The sequence below is a fragment of the Emiliania huxleyi genome (genome assembly GCF_000372725.1).
Source record: "Emiliania huxleyi CCMP1516 unplaced genomic scaffold EMIHUscaffold_9, whole genome shotgun sequence".
NCBI lineage: Eukaryota > Haptophyta > Isochrysidales > Noelaerhabdaceae > Emiliania > Emiliania huxleyi.
The window spans coordinates 1-15,602 of NW_005195301.1; the positions used below are offsets into that span (position 1 = coordinate 1).

At 64.5% G+C, this 15,602-nt stretch overlaps 4 protein-coding genes across 4 annotated transcripts; 3 read left to right on the plus strand and 1 right to left on the minus strand.

Annotated features, from left to right (window-relative positions):
* Window positions 1-2,041: 2,041 nt before the first annotated feature.
* EMIHUDRAFT_198810 (hypothetical protein) lies at window positions 2,042-4,379 on the plus strand (the record flags this gene model as incomplete). The annotated part of the gene is made up of 7 exons (XM_005757589.1): window positions 2,042-2,401; window positions 2,559-2,636; window positions 2,797-2,972; window positions 3,429-3,619; window positions 3,654-3,790; window positions 3,870-3,919; window positions 4,037-4,379. The coding sequence occupies 7 exons, from the start codon at window positions 2,042-2,044 to the stop codon at window positions 4,377-4,379; spliced, it is 1,335 nt and encodes a 444-aa protein (XP_005757646.1).
* Window positions 4,380-6,612: 2,233 nt separating this feature from the next.
* Window positions 6,613-7,465, plus strand: EMIHUDRAFT_198811 (hypothetical protein; the record flags this gene model as incomplete). The annotated part of the gene is made up of 4 exons (XM_005757590.1): window positions 6,613-6,787; window positions 6,861-6,945; window positions 7,037-7,145; window positions 7,235-7,465. The coding sequence occupies 4 exons, from the start codon at window positions 6,613-6,615 to the stop codon at window positions 7,463-7,465; spliced, it is 600 nt and encodes a 199-aa protein (XP_005757647.1).
* Window positions 7,466-11,734: 4,269 nt separating this feature from the next.
* EMIHUDRAFT_198814 (hypothetical protein) lies at window positions 11,735-13,561 on the plus strand (the record flags this gene model as incomplete). Its single annotated transcript, XM_005757591.1, has 6 exons — window positions 11,735-11,741; window positions 11,928-12,106; window positions 12,177-12,259; window positions 12,415-12,530; window positions 12,599-13,285; window positions 13,419-13,561. The coding sequence occupies 6 exons, from the start codon at window positions 11,735-11,737 to the stop codon at window positions 13,559-13,561; spliced, it is 1,215 nt and encodes a 404-aa protein (XP_005757648.1).
* A 683-nt stretch (window positions 13,562-14,244) lies between these two features.
* Window positions 14,245-15,449, minus strand: EMIHUDRAFT_54235 (putative ubiquitin-protein ligase; the record flags this gene model as incomplete). Its single annotated transcript, XM_005757592.1, has 4 exons — window positions 14,245-14,472; window positions 14,557-14,679; window positions 14,763-14,999; window positions 15,063-15,449. Coding segments are annotated over 4 exons (975 nt in total), but the record flags the coding sequence as incomplete, so codon positions are not given.
* Window positions 15,450-15,602: the final 153 nt, after the last annotated feature.

Below are 15,602 nucleotides of genomic sequence, written 5' to 3' on the forward strand. Positions count from 1 at the left end.
GGGAAAAACCCCCCTTTTTTTTTGGGCCAACCCTTCGGAATTTCCCCCCCCCAAACTCCTCGGGGTGAATACCCGGGGCCGGGGGGGGGGAAAAACCCCCTGGGTTCCCTTTCCCCGGAAAAAGGGGGGTTCCCAATTCCAGGGGGGGGGAGGCATTCCCACCAAAAATTTTTTAAGTTTTTGTGGGGGAAAAAACCCCCCCCCCCCCCCCCCCCCCCGCATGCTAGACCGCCGCTCTAGACCGCTGCTCGCCTCATCGACGGCCGGCGCACGTACTGCACGCTCTGCGACGTGACCCCTTCGGGCCTCGTACCGCCGCTCCCCCCGTCGGGCGAGGGCAGCTCTGCAGCCGGCAGGCAGGCGAACGCCGCCGGCAGCGGCAGCACCCACCGGCGCCGCTGCGCGACCTGCCTCATGTTGCCCGGCAGCTGCTGGCTCAGGCGGCCGCGCTCGAGCAGGCTCGGCGCGACGCAAGAGTACCTGCAGGAAGGTTCCAAGAAGGTTCCAAGAAGGTTCCTGTGCGTCCCTGGTGCGGAGCGGAAGCGGGTTGAGCACGGGGCGTGCAGAGAGAGGGTGTGATGAGGCGTGCAGAGAGAGGGTGGGCTCGCCGCCTCCCCCCCTCCCCCCCCCCCGCCCCCCCGGGGCAACGAGGGCTGCCGCGGAGCTCTGCTGCGCCCCGCTGCGCGCCGCCTCTCCGCCCCGGCGCTACCGCCGCCTCCCTCTCCCAAGGGGGCGGCGGGCGCGGCGAGCGAGCACGCGGCTAGAGACCTCTCCAGCGGGGCTTGGGGGGGGGCGCGCGCCACTCCGACCGCTTGACTTCGCCCGTGAAGGCAAACTCGGGCGGGAGCGGCGCCTGGCGGCCGCAGCAAAAGAGCGACTCACGATGACAAGGCGCCGGTGGTGGGAGTGAGATTGGCAAGCGGCGGGGAGGCGTGCGCCTGCTCGGCGAGAAGCAGCGTCTGCGTCTCCACCCACTCCGCCTGCACGGCGACCATCGGAGGGACGCGGAGCACGCGGTAGTCGTCCGTCGTCCGCTCCGTCCACATCGGCACCTGCGCGGCCACACAGCAGCAGCAGCAGGGAAGGGAGAGTCGCCCCTCTCGCGTCCGCAGGCCACGCCGCATCCCACCACTGCGGTGCGGTGGGCAACTGAGCTCGGCTAAACCTCGGCACTCGATCTCGGCTCGATCTCGGCTCGATCTCGGCGCACGTGCTCCGCGGTGGGCGAGTTCCACAGAGAGACGAGGTCGCGCAAGCGAGGCGTCACCTGCCGCCCGAACACGTCGAGCGGCGCCTCGTGCCATGTCTCCTTGATCGCCCGCACACGCGGGCCGCCGCCGCCGCCGCCGCCCGACTCGAGCAGCAGCTCCGACTCGGCGAGCAGGTTGACGCGCGAGCGCCAGGCGCTGGGCCACTCGACGCCGAGGGACCACTGCACCTTGGCCACGCCTGGCCGGACCACGCCTGTCGACAGGACCGCCAGCGCCGGCGGAGTCCTCCCCGCGTTTGTGAAGAAGCGGCACGCGCCGGCGAGATCGTCGAGATAGTCGCGGGCGCTAGCGCAGCTCCAGATCGGCGTCTCAACCCGCGTCTCGGGGAGCAGCATCCGCCCCAGGCCGGCGTCGTCACCCTTCCACGCCTCGACGAGCGCCATGGCGAACGCCTCGGCAACGCCTTGCTCCAGCCGCCCGCCGGCTCCTCCAACCGCAGTCGCGTCGACGAGGGCGCCTCGGACGGCCGCAGCGCGTCGCCCCGATCGGACCTGCCACACACCGGGCGAGAGGCCCGAGGGCGTCGAAGGCAGGTATGCCGCCGAGCCGAGCAAGCTGCAGAGGGCGATCATTTGCCCGACAAATAGGAGGAGGCTCAAGGCGCGAGAGCGAGCAAGCAAAAAGAAAAGAAAAACGTGGGTAAAAAAGAAGGAGGGAGCTAAAAGGAGCGAGCAAAAAAGGAGCGAGCAAAAATTACGTAAGAGCCACATACATTGAAAATCGGGGTCTCGCCTGTCGTCGGAGCTACTCGCTCTTTGAGCTCACAACATATGCGGCCCATCCCCGGCCCGGCGCTGCGCCTGCGCGGCGGCCTCGGGCCGACACAGCTCTCCCGGCCCGCAGTCCCTCCGGCGCCGGTGACGGAGGAGGTGCCGTGGCTTTCACTCGGCCTGAGTGGTGCCGCGCTGCTCGCGCTGCTCCCGCTCCTCCTCTCGATGCCGCGGCAGGCGGGTGTCACCGCGGGCGCGATTGCCGTTTCGCTGCTGCAGATGGCGGTGCTCGACGCTCCGCCGGAGCAGGCGCTGCTGGAGGGCGTGCTCGCGCTCGTCTGGTCCGGCGTCATCACGCTCAAGGAGGCGCTAGCTGGCTTCGCCTCCGAGGGCGTCGTCGCCGTCGGAGTCATGAGTGCGGTCGCTAAGGGCGTGCAGGCGGGCGGAAGTAGGGGCCTCCGCTCTCACGCCGGGGGTCACCCGGGGAGAGGCTGGCCAGGAGAGAGGCGGGCCACGGGGCGAGGCCCGGCCGGGGCGGCCCACCCGCACACTCGCACGGCCGCCTCGTTCCGCGCAGGCGACGGGCGGGCTGGCCTACATCTCGCGCTTCCTCCTCGGCCGGCCCTCGTCGCGCCTCGCCGCCGTGCTCCGCCTCGTGCGCCCTCCTCTCCGCTCCTCGCCGCTCCTCTCCCCTCCTCGCCGCTCCTCTCTCCGCTCCTGTCCGCACCTCTCCGCTCCTCGCCGCTCCTCGCCGCTCCTCCGCTCCTCGCTGGCGGTAGCAGTCGCGCAGAGGTGCGGCGCCTCCCGGTGTGTAGGTGCTCCCCACGATGCTGCTCTCGGCGGTGCTGAACAACACGCCCGTCTGCGCGATGCTCATGCCCGTCGCGCGCTCGTGGGCCGCCTCCCTCTCGCCCGCCGTCGCGCCCAAGCAGCTGATGATGCCCCTCTCCTTTGCGACTATGCTCGGAGGCACCATCACCCTCATCGGCTCGTCGACCAACCTCGTCGCCGCGGAGGAGCGAGATGAGCCGGGAGGAGCGGAGATGGAGCCGAGATGGGGCCGAGGAGCCGAGATGGGCCGTGGTGAGCCGAGATGGACCCATCCGCACCTGCCTCTCGCCTCGCCGGAGGGGCTTGAGTCTCGAGCGCGCCCTCGCCTCCGGCCCCTCGCCCCGAGGCAAAACACCGCGCCCGAGCCCCCACCGCATCCGCTCACGCGCCAGGCCGCACGCAAGCACGACCCGACCTCGCCGATGGGCATGCTCGGCATCACTCCGGTCGGACTCGTCAACGCCGCCGCCGGTGCAGCCCCGAGATGTAGCCGAGATGCAGCTGAGATGTAGCCGAGATGTAGCCGAGATGGAGCCGGTCGGACTCGTCAACGCCGCCGCCGCCGCCGCGCGCACAGCCGACGCACGCGACACGTCCATGACACGTCCGCGACGAGTCCGGCAGGCGCCGCGTACATGGTGGCAGCGGGCGGCTCGCTGCTGCCGGACGGAAAGAGCGCGCCCCTCGCGCCGCGCGCAGCGCCGTCCTCCGCTCCGTCTGCGGTGGCGGCGCCTCCTCGCGGCGTCGCCCGGCTGTGGCTCACTCTCGGCGAGCGGACTGGGACGACGTGCGCTTGCGGCCCGACAGGTCCGGTGACTGGTGAGTTGAGCTGCGTGGCTAGGCGTCCTGACTGGGACGATGTGCGTCGCGGCCGCCTCGCCGCCGCTCCTCGTCCCAACGGCCCTCTCCGCGCTGTGCGTGCTGATGCGGCTCGGCTGCATGGACCTCTCGGACGCGTGGGCGGCGGTCAACGGGCCGGTGCCCCTCTCTCGCCGCGCCCCTGCGGCCCTCCCCGCAGCCGCGTGCTTCAGTGAGCAGCCCCCACCCGCGGGGTTAGGTGCTCCTCTCGATCGCTCTTTCCTTCGCGCTCGGCAAGGCCATCGAGGTGTCGGGCCTCGCCGCCTCGGCCGCCTCCTCCCTCGTCGCGATCGTCGCGCCTTTCGGCGCGCTCGCTCCCCCCCTCCCTCTCCCCTCGCCGCCTCATCGCTCGGCCTCTGCCGCCAGGCCCCGCACGGTGGCCTCCGCAGGCTCGCTCGCCCTCCTCTTTGCAATCTACGCGGTCGCCATCGCCATCGGCGCCGTCATCTCCAACAACGCCGTCGTGGTGCTCATGTTCCCGATCGTCGTGCGCATGTCGGAGGCGTCGGGCGTGCCGTGGCGCGCCGCGCTCTATACGCTGACCATGGCCGCCTCCGCCTCGTTCTCCACGCCCGTCTCGTACCAGACCAACCTGATGGTGTCGCGCGACGCCGACTACGCCTTCGCCGACTTTGTGCGCTTCGGCTTGCCGCTGCAGCTCGTCTGTATGCTCGCCACCGTGCCCACCTGCTACCTGCTCTACAAGTAGCGATTTGCAGGCAGCTTCGGTCGGCGGAGCCGCCGTTACGCTGCGCGCGGTTTGGACGTTGACAGAGCCACTCCCCACACACGCGTACAATCTGCAGCACGGCGCACGCCCAACATACAGTGTTTGCATGAACAAAAAACAGTCCACCCTAAAGGGGAAGGACCCTTGAGGGAGTCGCGGAGGAGGAGGGATGACGCAGCTCGCAGGCAACGCGCAATCCGCAAAGGACGGGCCAACAGCCAGTGGGACGAACGAGGGCCGCGACGGCGGCTCAAGCGGGAGGGAGCGGAGACGGTGGGCAGCGAGCGAAGTGGGTGAGACTGATGATGCTCCTTCGACTTAGGGAGCGGTTCAGCTGCTGGGCGGGCTTCAGGTTGGTGCTCACGCGAAAAGGAATCGACGCGATATGTGCAAAGCATACAAGAAGGGGAGAAGGAAGAGGAGAGACGCCGGTGATGACGAAGCAGAAACTAGCGCAGACGAGAGCAGGGCAGACCCGGGGACTGGGGAATAACTAGTGCCGGAGCGGACGGCATCGGCCGCCGAGGGAACGTTGGGAAGAGGCACGAGGAGGGCGGCGACCTCGACCGACTATGGAGGACCCGTCACCAGACGACGCAGGGCAGAAGACGGTGAGGCGGAGCAGACGTGCAGGGCGAGACGAGGGAGGGAGCAGGACTTTGCGGAGATCAGCAGGAGGATGTACGAAGAGATTAGGAGCAGCAGGGACCCGAGGGACCATGTGGAAGACGGCTAGTGCTAGTCCCCCATCGGGAGGACGACCCCGGCTAGTCGCCGACCACACCCACAAAGAACCCTGCACAAAGATCGCAAGGGCGGGGACCTGTTCCTTTTTACCCACCTCACAGTAGAGAGGTGTCCGTTTTTATTTATTTATTTAAGGACCCTGAGTTCGTCGGGGGGGTGTTGCCGGCGCTGGTAGATGATCTCTCGGAGAAGAGCCGGAGGGACCTTGGCGCCGGGGTCACGAGGAACTTGCAAGTCGTGGCCGAGGCGGCGACGGGAGCGGTGCAGAGGTGGATCCAGCTCAATGATGAGGCTACGGCGCGCATAATGAAGAGAGAGGAACACATCGAGTGGCTGAGGAAGCTCTTCACTGGGTGGAAAGAGGCTCGGCCGGCCTTGAGGGAGTCGCGGAGGAGGAGGGATAACGCAGGCAACGCAGGGACGGGCCAACAGCCAGTGGGACGAACGAGGGCCGCGACGGGCGGCTCAAGTGGGAGGGAACGGAGACGGTGGGCAGCGAGCGAAGTGGGTGAGACTGATGATGCTCCTTCGACTTAGGGAGCGGTTCAGCAGCTGGGCGGGCTTCAGGCTGGTGCTCACGCGAAAAGGAATCGACGCGATATGTGCAAAGCATACAAGAAGGGGAGAAGGAAGAGGAGAGACCCGGTGATGACGAAGCAGAAACTAGCGCAGACGAGAGCAGGGCAGACCCGGGGACTGGGGAGCCGGAGCAGACGGCATCAGCCGCCGAGGGAACGTTGGGAAGAGGCACGAGGAGGGCGTGTGTGTGTGTGTGTGTGTGAGTATTCTTGATACGAAACCACGACGACACACACCAGTCGACTCGCATCGGTTGCCTCCATGAACGGCGGAGCTATTCTCGCGCCCACACCACACCTGGCTCCAACGTGGACACGCCCATAGCTGGGGACACTACTAGGTCACGCATGGCATCACAGAAGTTTTATCTCTGGGCCCCGAAAGGCATCTCTAGCAGTGTCGTTACACATGCCCCCTCCGAGGGAGGGCGGCGACCTCGACCGACTATGGAGGACCCGTCGCCAGACGACGCAGGGCAGAAGACGGTGAGGCGGAGCAGACGTGCAGGGCGAGACGAGGGAGGGAGCAGGACTTTGCGGAGATCAGCAGGAGGATGTACGAAGAGATTAGGAGCAGCAGGGACCCGAGGGACCATGTGGAAGACGGCTAGTGCTAGTCCCCCATCGGGAGGACGACCCCGGCTAGTCGCCGACCACACCCACAAAGAACCCTGCACAAAGATCGCAAGGGCGGGGACCTGTTCCTTTTTACCCATCTCACAATAGAGAGGTGTCCGTTTTATTTATTTATTTAGGACCCTGAGTCGACCCCTCTCCCGCCGCCGGCCATATAGACATACCGAGGAGTGTTGATCAGAGGGTCGCTCTGCCGGCTCCATCTGTTGTGCGTTGTTTTATTGTCCGAAACGAAGCGTTTCAGCCATATAATGCAGCCCATCGTCTTGCGGCTAGAGACGCAAGGCGGCGCCGTCGAGCTCGAGCTCCACATCAAGGGGCTCCTGGAAGAGACCCTGTCGCCTCGCTGCCCTGGCGACGACTCGTGGGAGCAGCAGCTGCAGGACCAGGGCAAGAGGAGGGCGACGCTCACCACGATATTGAGAGGTGTGGGACGTCCCCGCCCATGAAGGCAACTCCGTCTACTCACCACACGCTGCCGCGACAGATTTGATGCAAGCGGTCGCGCAGGACAAGCCAGACAAGCTCGAGCCTTTTGCCGTCGAGTGGCTGGAGCGGCGGTTTGGCAAGTCGGCCGAGCGCAGGTCAGATTTGCAATAGGGTGGTGGGTTCGTAGCGGCGCCACACCTCAAATTGGGCGTTCAGAGCTGCTCACCCCGTCACAAATCGCCGCAGCTTGAGCCCCTGGACCTCGCGCACGGACCTCTATCCTTCCGAGGCGGCCTTTGCAACTTACTTTCTCGAGATTCGGCTGCCGACGCTCCTCGAGAAGGCTATCGAGCTGGTGGCTTTCGAGCAGACGGCACCAGCCATTGCAGCTCACTGCCGGGTGGCGTCCGTCAGCTGATAGCCTCATGCTTTCCCGCCCCATAGGCTCCAGAGACGCTAGGCGAGTCTCTCTTGGAATTCTTCCTCTCAGAGGGGCGCGACGCGGACGCGCGGCGCGAGAGGCTGTGGCCGTCGAAAGCGCACCCCCAGGTTGAGAGCGCGGGTGCGCCGCCGCTGGTCGCGGCCGAGTGCGTGGTGACGATCGAGCAGCCGACCGAGGGCGAGGACGCATCAGGCGGCATCAAAGTGAGCATTGTGACGCCTGGCCAGCAGTAATCTTTGAATGAAATAAAAGCACCGAAAGACCAAAGGAACGGCACAGTCAGAGCCGATCGCCACCACGGCAAGCCATCCTCCAGCGCCACATCCCACATCCGGACCGCTCTCGGGGCTCCTCCCGGATGCGGATCGCTCCTACCACAGCAGGTTTCCGCGCCTGCCCGGTGCTCTGCGCTGCACCCTCTTAGGCCTTAGAGCCTAGACCCTTGGCTGACTTCTTGGCTGCACCGCCCCCGGGGGGGCCGCCTGCAAGCTGCACGTGCAGGGCGAGCAGGCCCAGCCCCTCGGGCAGTCCTCTCGCATGCCAGCTCTAAAGAAAGAAAGTAGACGGTCCTCCCATCGATGCAGCATGCTGGGACACCAAGAATCCCCAAGATCGTGTGCAGGGCGGGGACACATGTCCCTAAATCCCATCTCGTCTCAGAGTTTGACCGTTTTATTTATTTACTTAGCATGCTGGGCGCTGGGGGTGAGGACAGACACAGAAAAATGCAGCTTAGGAAACTCGTTTACCAGAGGCTAGACCTAAGTGCTAAGAGGGTTGGGGCGAGGGGGGCGCATCATGGTACATGGAGCGGAGTCCGGAGAGGCGGACGAGGGCTGCTGCCAGAGATGTGGTGTGCTGCCAGGGGCGCAGCCGGCGTTCTCTCTCGCATATAAGGACGAACCTATATCGCACCTGTGGGCGCCACCGCCCCTCGGTGTCCTCCGTCCCGTCCAGTCGACCACCTGACTGAGTGAGTAGAATTGTGAGAGAGAGAGAGAGAGAATTGTTGTCCTGAGGAAGTAAGGAAAAAGAATTTAAACAAAACAAGTCTCTCTCACAGCAGACAAGAAGCTGTGAACAACAGTTCCTTCAGCACCCCGAAAATGATCGCCCTTCGGGCACCTTCCCATGCGCCTACGGGCACCCCAACACTCCCACACGCCGAGCCACGCGCTGCCGGCGCCCTGCATGACCCTCTCCACGCACACCGCGTGAAAACTGCACGTACGTCCCCGCGCGCACGCAAACACGCGCAGCGCCATTTCAGAGCTGTGCCACTGTGCGTCTGCTCTGTGCTGGCGCCCCATGGCCGTCCCGCGCCGCCCGCACCAGCCACGCGCCCCTCGCACCACCAGAGGCAGCCGCATATCCACTCACGCCGCGACGCGCGCGCCGCAGCACACCTCACCAGCACGCCTTTTTGCGCCCTGTGCAGGCTCTGCACACTGCTCCTGGCATCTCACAAGCGGCTGTACCAGGACGCGCCGCGAGTACGACGCAGATTCCGCACCACGCAAGGCACGCACGCACGCACGCACCCGCACGCGCGCGCCACGCGCTCATCCGCTCAGTCTGCTCCACAGCCTGTCAGCCTGCCTGCACACACAGCATACAGCACCATGTGCACGCACTGCGCTCAACGATGCAGCCCGCACCCCGCAACAACAGCCTGCCCCTCGCCTCATCACGACGTCTCGCGCACACTCCGCCAGCAGCCCAACCAGAGACACTGCAGCGCGCGCCTCTGCACGCCTGCAGTCTCTCTGACCTTCCCAATCCTCCCCGCCGCCGCGCCTCCCCGGGCACACACCGCAGCAGTGAACATGTGAGAACGACCGAGCCCGCGCCTGCCGCACACAGCCCCGTATTCGACTGTTGGTAAGTGCACGCTGTTACGCCTCTGTGTGTGTGTGCTCGCTTACTGCCAAAAAAGAAAAACATGATGCGGAGACAAACATTCCTGCTGAGTGCTGTCCAGATACAAAATATATACACCGGAAAGGCCCGACGCCCCCCCCGGGCACAAACCCCACACCGAAACCCCTGCCGCACTTTTTACTTTTGTTTGTCATCTGCCAGAAAAGATACACGATACAGGAAACAAAAAACACCGCGGGGATTCAGAAAATAAAAGAAAAACAGCCTCACCCCAGTAGGGATAACGCCGAGTGCCAGACCACCAGGGGGCAAGTGTGTGTAGCACCTTCGACCCCGAAATGAAGGTCGCCACGCAAAACCGGGCGCTAGGAGAGGTGAACTGAAGGCTGAGCAGTGTTCAAACTTTACCGGTATGAGACCGGTATTTGGTGATATTTTGATTAGTTTTGGAGTGGTATGGTATAGTGGTATGCAAAAGTGGTATGCGGGGTTTTCATTAGTTGTAGCGGCTGTCGGTGTGGTCCCGGGGGCGAAACCATGCAAAAGTGCGGGTATTACCCGGGTATACCCGGGTTTTTCCAGGTATACCCGCAAAATACCGGGTATTTTGCCGATTTTGCCGATTTTGCCACCAAGAAGGCACTCCGACTCGCTTTGATTTCCGTGAGGCAAGTAGTATCCCGTACCACTTTTTGATTAGTGCAGGCCTTGGGTTTGATTAGCCAAAAACTCCCATACCGGTAAAGTTTGAACACTGAGGCTGAGACAACGGAGGCCGAGCCTGAGTGGGCGCCCGCGCGCCCCCACACAGGCAAGCCTCTGTCCTTCGGCCCACTCCGGCGATCGTCCGTGGGCGGCCGCGGACAACATGGGGCCTAATCAATTCCCTCAACACCCGACCCCACTCTAGGGACAGCAGCGCGCTTCTCATCCCGGAGAGGGAAGGAGGGGGGGGGGGGGGGGGGGGAGATCAGAGAGCCAAAGCAGGGAGTACCCCCGACGGACGCGAGTCGGGGGGAAAGCGAGACGAGAGATTCAAGGCGAACTTCATCACCCGTCCAGGAGCCCCGCATTAGGTAGCGACCCCAGGTTCAGAGCTAGGCTTCCCGACAGGGCAGGGAACCCCCAGCGCGCAGGCGGGGCCCACGGTAGCCTCGTGCAGTACGCGATACCGAGAGCTGGGGGAGAGGCGCGCCACGCCAAGGGGGACGAGTGACGGGGGGGGGAGAGTAGTGTCTTTCGCAGGGTAAAAAGCAATTTTTTTTTCTCTCACAGCAGACAAGGAAAAAGAAAGAGAGAAAGAAAATAGACACCCCAAACGAGGGATGGGGGAGGAGACAGGGTCCCCACCTGCACGAGCAGGATTTCAATGTATGTGGCTCTTGTACGTACATTCCCGGAGGAGGACTGCTGACAGGGTTTGCGATGAGGAGTGACCCGAAGGATTTTGGAAGGACGATCAGGAAGGGCAGTGGCGCCTTCTTCTTTCTTTGTGCCAGTCCGCGCCAGTCCGCGCTTGTCGTGCCAGTGAGTGGCAAAAAGAAAGAAAGAAAACAGACAACCCAAGGGAGGGATGGGAGAACGGTGAGTGGCATCCACGTGTCAGAAAGAAGAATTCTTTTCACGCGGTTTCGGGGAAAGCTCGTTTTGGCTCTGGTGTTGTAAACACATATGCGCTGGCTCGTCATCATCTCTGCTGTCAGCCTCGCTGCTGCGTTGCATTCGGTCCCTCCGCCCTCGGTCGCGCGGCCGTTCCGCTCTCGAGCGCCGCGCGCAGCCCTTTCAGACGACGAGCCAAAGAAGACTGGCGAAGACGGGGATGCGCTCGCGGCAGAGTTTGCGCGTCGGCTGGAGGCGGAGGGCGGTGCGACAAAGTTCAAGCTGAAGACAGACATCTCGCGCGCGGTAGAGCCTCTCAAGGACGGCCTCACCGACGTCGCGAGAGAGGCGAAGAACGTGCAGCTTCCCGACTTGACCGACGCGTCACCGCAAACGCTGCTCGGAGGCCTCTTTGGTGTCGTCTTTCTCTGCACGCTCCTCAGCGCGGCGAGTGGCCCGAGCGTAGACACACGCACCTCGGACGGCACTACCCTCGAGTTCGGGCAGCGTTCAGAGCTGCGGCAACCCGATTTCGGCACCTCAAACCGCGGCTACCGCCCCGAGTTTGGCAACCAATGAGCAGCGACATATCCCGTGTGGACCGCTACCCGTCGGCGATCAACGGGCGATCTCGCGAGGGCCGTGGCGGTCTGCTGCGGCACATACGTGTGTGGTGGCGTGTTTTAGGCGTTCTTTTGTTATGTCCATTTTTTGCGCATTCCTGTCCTCCTAATACAGATGAGGGACACATTAGGAGAAGGATAAAAGATGTGGTCCTCCCTCAAGTCAAGAAAGAAAATAAGCTGCCGCATGAAAACGGAAGTCGCAACACGCAAGTCCGGGTCGGTCCGCTCGCGTCCGTCGCTCCGCGCGGGAGCGAGCCGGACAACTCTCAACTGCGGGCGCAATGGACGAAGAGTTCAACCCCACGAGCCACACCAATTACTGCCAGAAGCTGCTTCACTCCTTCTGCGGCGTCCTTATCGGCGCACTCTCCACACCTTGCTGAGCTGTCATAGCGCATGCTACGTCCAACACGTGTCCGCCACACAGCCTCTCTCTGCGACAAGTGACATGTTGTGCATGACGTGTACACAGGTTTTCTCCTGCTGCCAGTTGGCTGCTGGCTTGTGGTCTGGAACGAGGGCAGCGCAACCTTAATGGGAGGGGCAGCACACCACATCTCTCCCACACGCGACCCCACTTGCTCCTCAGGCAACTCGGTGTGCACCTCCGCCGCTTTTGACGCGGGTAAGGCCATCATCGTTGACACGGCGTGCGAGAACAATGCGGCCAACATGGGCGATCTCGTCCACTACACCTGTCCCGTCCAGCTGGACACGGCGGAGGTCACTGAGAGCGTCACGGGCGCGACCATCCCCGGTGCACTGAAGGTTGCGGCGCGCTTACGGTGCCCCAGCACCCCGCGTGGCAGCCTTTGCTCAGGAGCAACCGCGTGCTCAGGTGACCTCGACAGTCCAGATGTATCTATGGACCGAACAAACCTACAGCCAGGAGGAGAAGGACAACCTTGGCGGGACGACAACGTACACGTGCTTTTGCTATACCAAGACTTGGACGAGCATGGCGGGCCTGCGCCTTACTTTGGGAGGCACTCTGACGCACACCCAATATCACGCGAGACAACCGACATGTAGGCGCCGCGTATCGATCAACATAATATCCGCTACACTTGCGGCAGAAACGCGAAGGACCCCGGCCCCAATTGCCTGAACTCGCAACCGTCGGCGTCGGATCTGTCGCTCGACACCTCTGGGCTGGGCTTCTCGCAGAGCTACGCGCCGAGTGTTGACCTCGGTGCGGGCGCCCGTCTTGAAGCTCATCCACGCGACCCAACTCAGCGGATGGTATGTTTCCTATGGCAGGCGAACCAGTCGCCCAGTTTGCGCTCACCCAGGAGAAGTTGCAACAGACGATGGACATGGGCCCCGCGCCGATCGATATCCCGGCGCCTGCAGGCTGGGCGCAGACGCAGGAGGGTGTTCAGAGCAACGACCCGATGGCAGGGCTGATGAGCCAGACGGGGCCAACGGAGGGTGCGGTCTACTACTATAAGACTGGGGACGGCCGCATCTACACCCCAAACTCGGCGCAGCTGGGAGACCGCCAGCTGACAATGCAGGCGTACACTGCGGAGAGCGTCTCGGGGATTGGTAAGCAGCTCGCGGGCTCGCCAGGCGCCCTCGAGCCGTACGAGGCGGGCGGTGGGTGGTTCCCTCCGTGCAAGCCGCGCGAGCTGGAGTACTATATGGGGAAGGCGCTCTCGCCAGCAGAGATGTTTGGCGTGCTCAAGGCGAACCTCGACTCGATGACGATGCTGGTCCGGCTCCTATGCTACGGCATCTTCTTTGCGGGCTTCATGATGATCGGAGGCCCTCTTGCCGTTGCGCCCCAGATCGTCCCGTGCGTCGGCGAGTACATCGCCGGTGTCGCGCAGTGCATGGTCGCCTGTGTGGCCGCAGTCTTTGCGCTCGGGCTCTGGGCGTTCTCCACCGCCATCGCCTGGCTCTTTTACAACCCCGTGTACGGCATCGCCCTGCTGGTCGTCGCAGGTGCGGCGAGCTACATCGGCAACAACATGGTCCAAAAGGCCAAGCACGAAGGCGGCGGCGGCGGCGGCGGCGCTCCCAACCTCGGTTTTAGCAAGCCGCAAGACGAGGTACCGCTCGTGTGAGCGGTCCATAGCTGAGGACTCCTGCTGGAGCTCTCTGAGCCCGCTCTCGCTCCAGGAGAGGGGAGTATCGCTCTTGCCTGTCACCTGTGGGCGCGGCGCAGCTCCCCCGGGGGCAGCGGCAGGGCCAGGCGCACTCCCGTTGCAGTGCATGTAATACTGTAAGGTGAGACGACAGACACAGGTACACCTCCCAAAAGGTGAGCTGAGGACTTGGCTCTTGGGGGGGGGGGTTTGTAAATAAATAAATAAAACGGACACCTCTACTAGGAGATGGGTAAAAAGGAACAGGTCCCCGCCCTGATGGGCCCTGCGGTCTTTGCGTGCAGGGTTCTTTGTGGGTGTGGTCGGCGACTAGGGGGGGGTTGTGGGCTACATGCGGCTCTCTTTTTTATGAATGATTTAGATTGTGCTTTGTGGGTCGGCGAACTGGAACACGCCCTCACATGGGGGCTCACGCGCGTAAAAAACAGCTAGCCGTAACAGGGTGCCGCGCTGCCGGGCTCTCACTCTCACGTCTCAGCCTCAGGGGGTTTGTGTGGAAGACACTCGACTACACATGTGCATGCACATGTACATGTGCACACATGCGATCAATTATCAATGTACTAATCACGCTGTGGAATAAAGCGTAACACGACGGTGTTGTGCTCTACGTGTGTCTCTCTGTCCACTCGAGACTCTCCGTTCGTGGCCGTTCCGCACTCAGGTCAACTTTCGAGACGGCACACGCCAACCTCCTCAACCCACACCCCAGAAGCGACGCGGCGCCTGCACCGTCACCTCGGTGCCGGTCGTCGGCTGCGCCACCGCCGCCTCGTGGAAGCCCCGCGCCCCCGCGAGCGCCAGCCGCAGCTTGGCCCGCAGGTGCGCCTCGCAGCAGTACTCGGGCAAATAGAGACGGTTGAAGCAAGCCGACGCCGTGGGGAGTCGGCCGGTGGCGCCGCCGCCAATGCACGCCACCGTAAAGCGCTGCTCGGCGCCACGGTAGCCCATCAGCGAGGCGAAGCCGGTAGCAGGGGGCCGCGTTGCGCCGGTGGCGAAGAAGAGGAGCTGCGCGCGCTCCGCCTCCGTCAGGTGGTCGCGCACCGCGCGCCTGCGATGTCGAGATCGCCGAGGTTACCCGAGATGGCCCGAGCTCAACGTCGGAACGGGCACCGCGCGCCAGAACCACGCGACGCCCCTAGAGTGTGCGTACTCGGGCGGGTCGTAGCGCGTGTGTCGCTCCCAGTCGTCGACGTCGATGGCCGCCTCCCCGCACAGTAGCAGCTGGACCTGGTCTCGGGCGAAGCTCGGGTGAACTCGGACGAACACCCGACCGCCGCCTCGCCGCCTCGCAGCGACTGCGCCTCGGCGACCGTGCAGCAGGTGCGGAGGGAGGCGAAAGGGCGCCCGTCGAGGAAGACGGCGAGGCCGGCGCGGAAGGCGGCGACCTGCGGCTCGACGGCGCCGAGGAGCTTGTGCTGCGCGTACAGCCGCAGGTACTCCTCGACGTTTGCTGCGGTGACCGGCTCGTCGGCCCCTCCCGGCTTGAGCTCAGTGGCGCGCCGCCGCTTGGACGACTCCTCGTAGATGACCGCCTCGTCGCCGTCCACCTGCGACGGTAGGGGAGGCTCGCCTCCGCCAGCCTCGGGCAGGAGGCCCTCCGGGCCTCGCACCTCGAAGCAGAGGCACATGGCGCCGAGATCCTCGGCCGGCATGGCGAGCAGCGTCCTCTGCGACTGGTGCAGCGCGGGGTCGACCGACGCGAGGTCGTCAAAGCTGAGCGGGTAGCCGAAAACGGCCTTGAGGAAGGCGTGCGACCACGCCACGCCGACCGTCTCCCGGTGGTACAGTGCGAGGCCGCAGATGCGGCCGAGCAGCGCGAAGTACGAGAGGTGGTCCTCGCCCGCCGAGGAGGCCGAGTGCGGGTTGGGCCGCAGCCCGTCCTGGCTCGCCAAGAAGAGGCCGCGGCGCGGGTCCACCATCTCCGCCGTCGCCTGCTCGAACCACTCGCGTCGCAGCGCGTCGCCCGCCGCCGCCTCGCCCTGGTAGCGCACGTCCAGCGCGGTCGCCGCCGTGCCGGAGAAGGGCCGGCCCGTCGCCTCGTCGACGCTCAGGGCGGCGCACGCCCCGACGTCCCCGTGACGGCCCCACTCCCCCTTTCTGTCGCCCGGGCGCCACTCCGACACGTCGAGCGGGCTGCTGCGGCGGGCGAC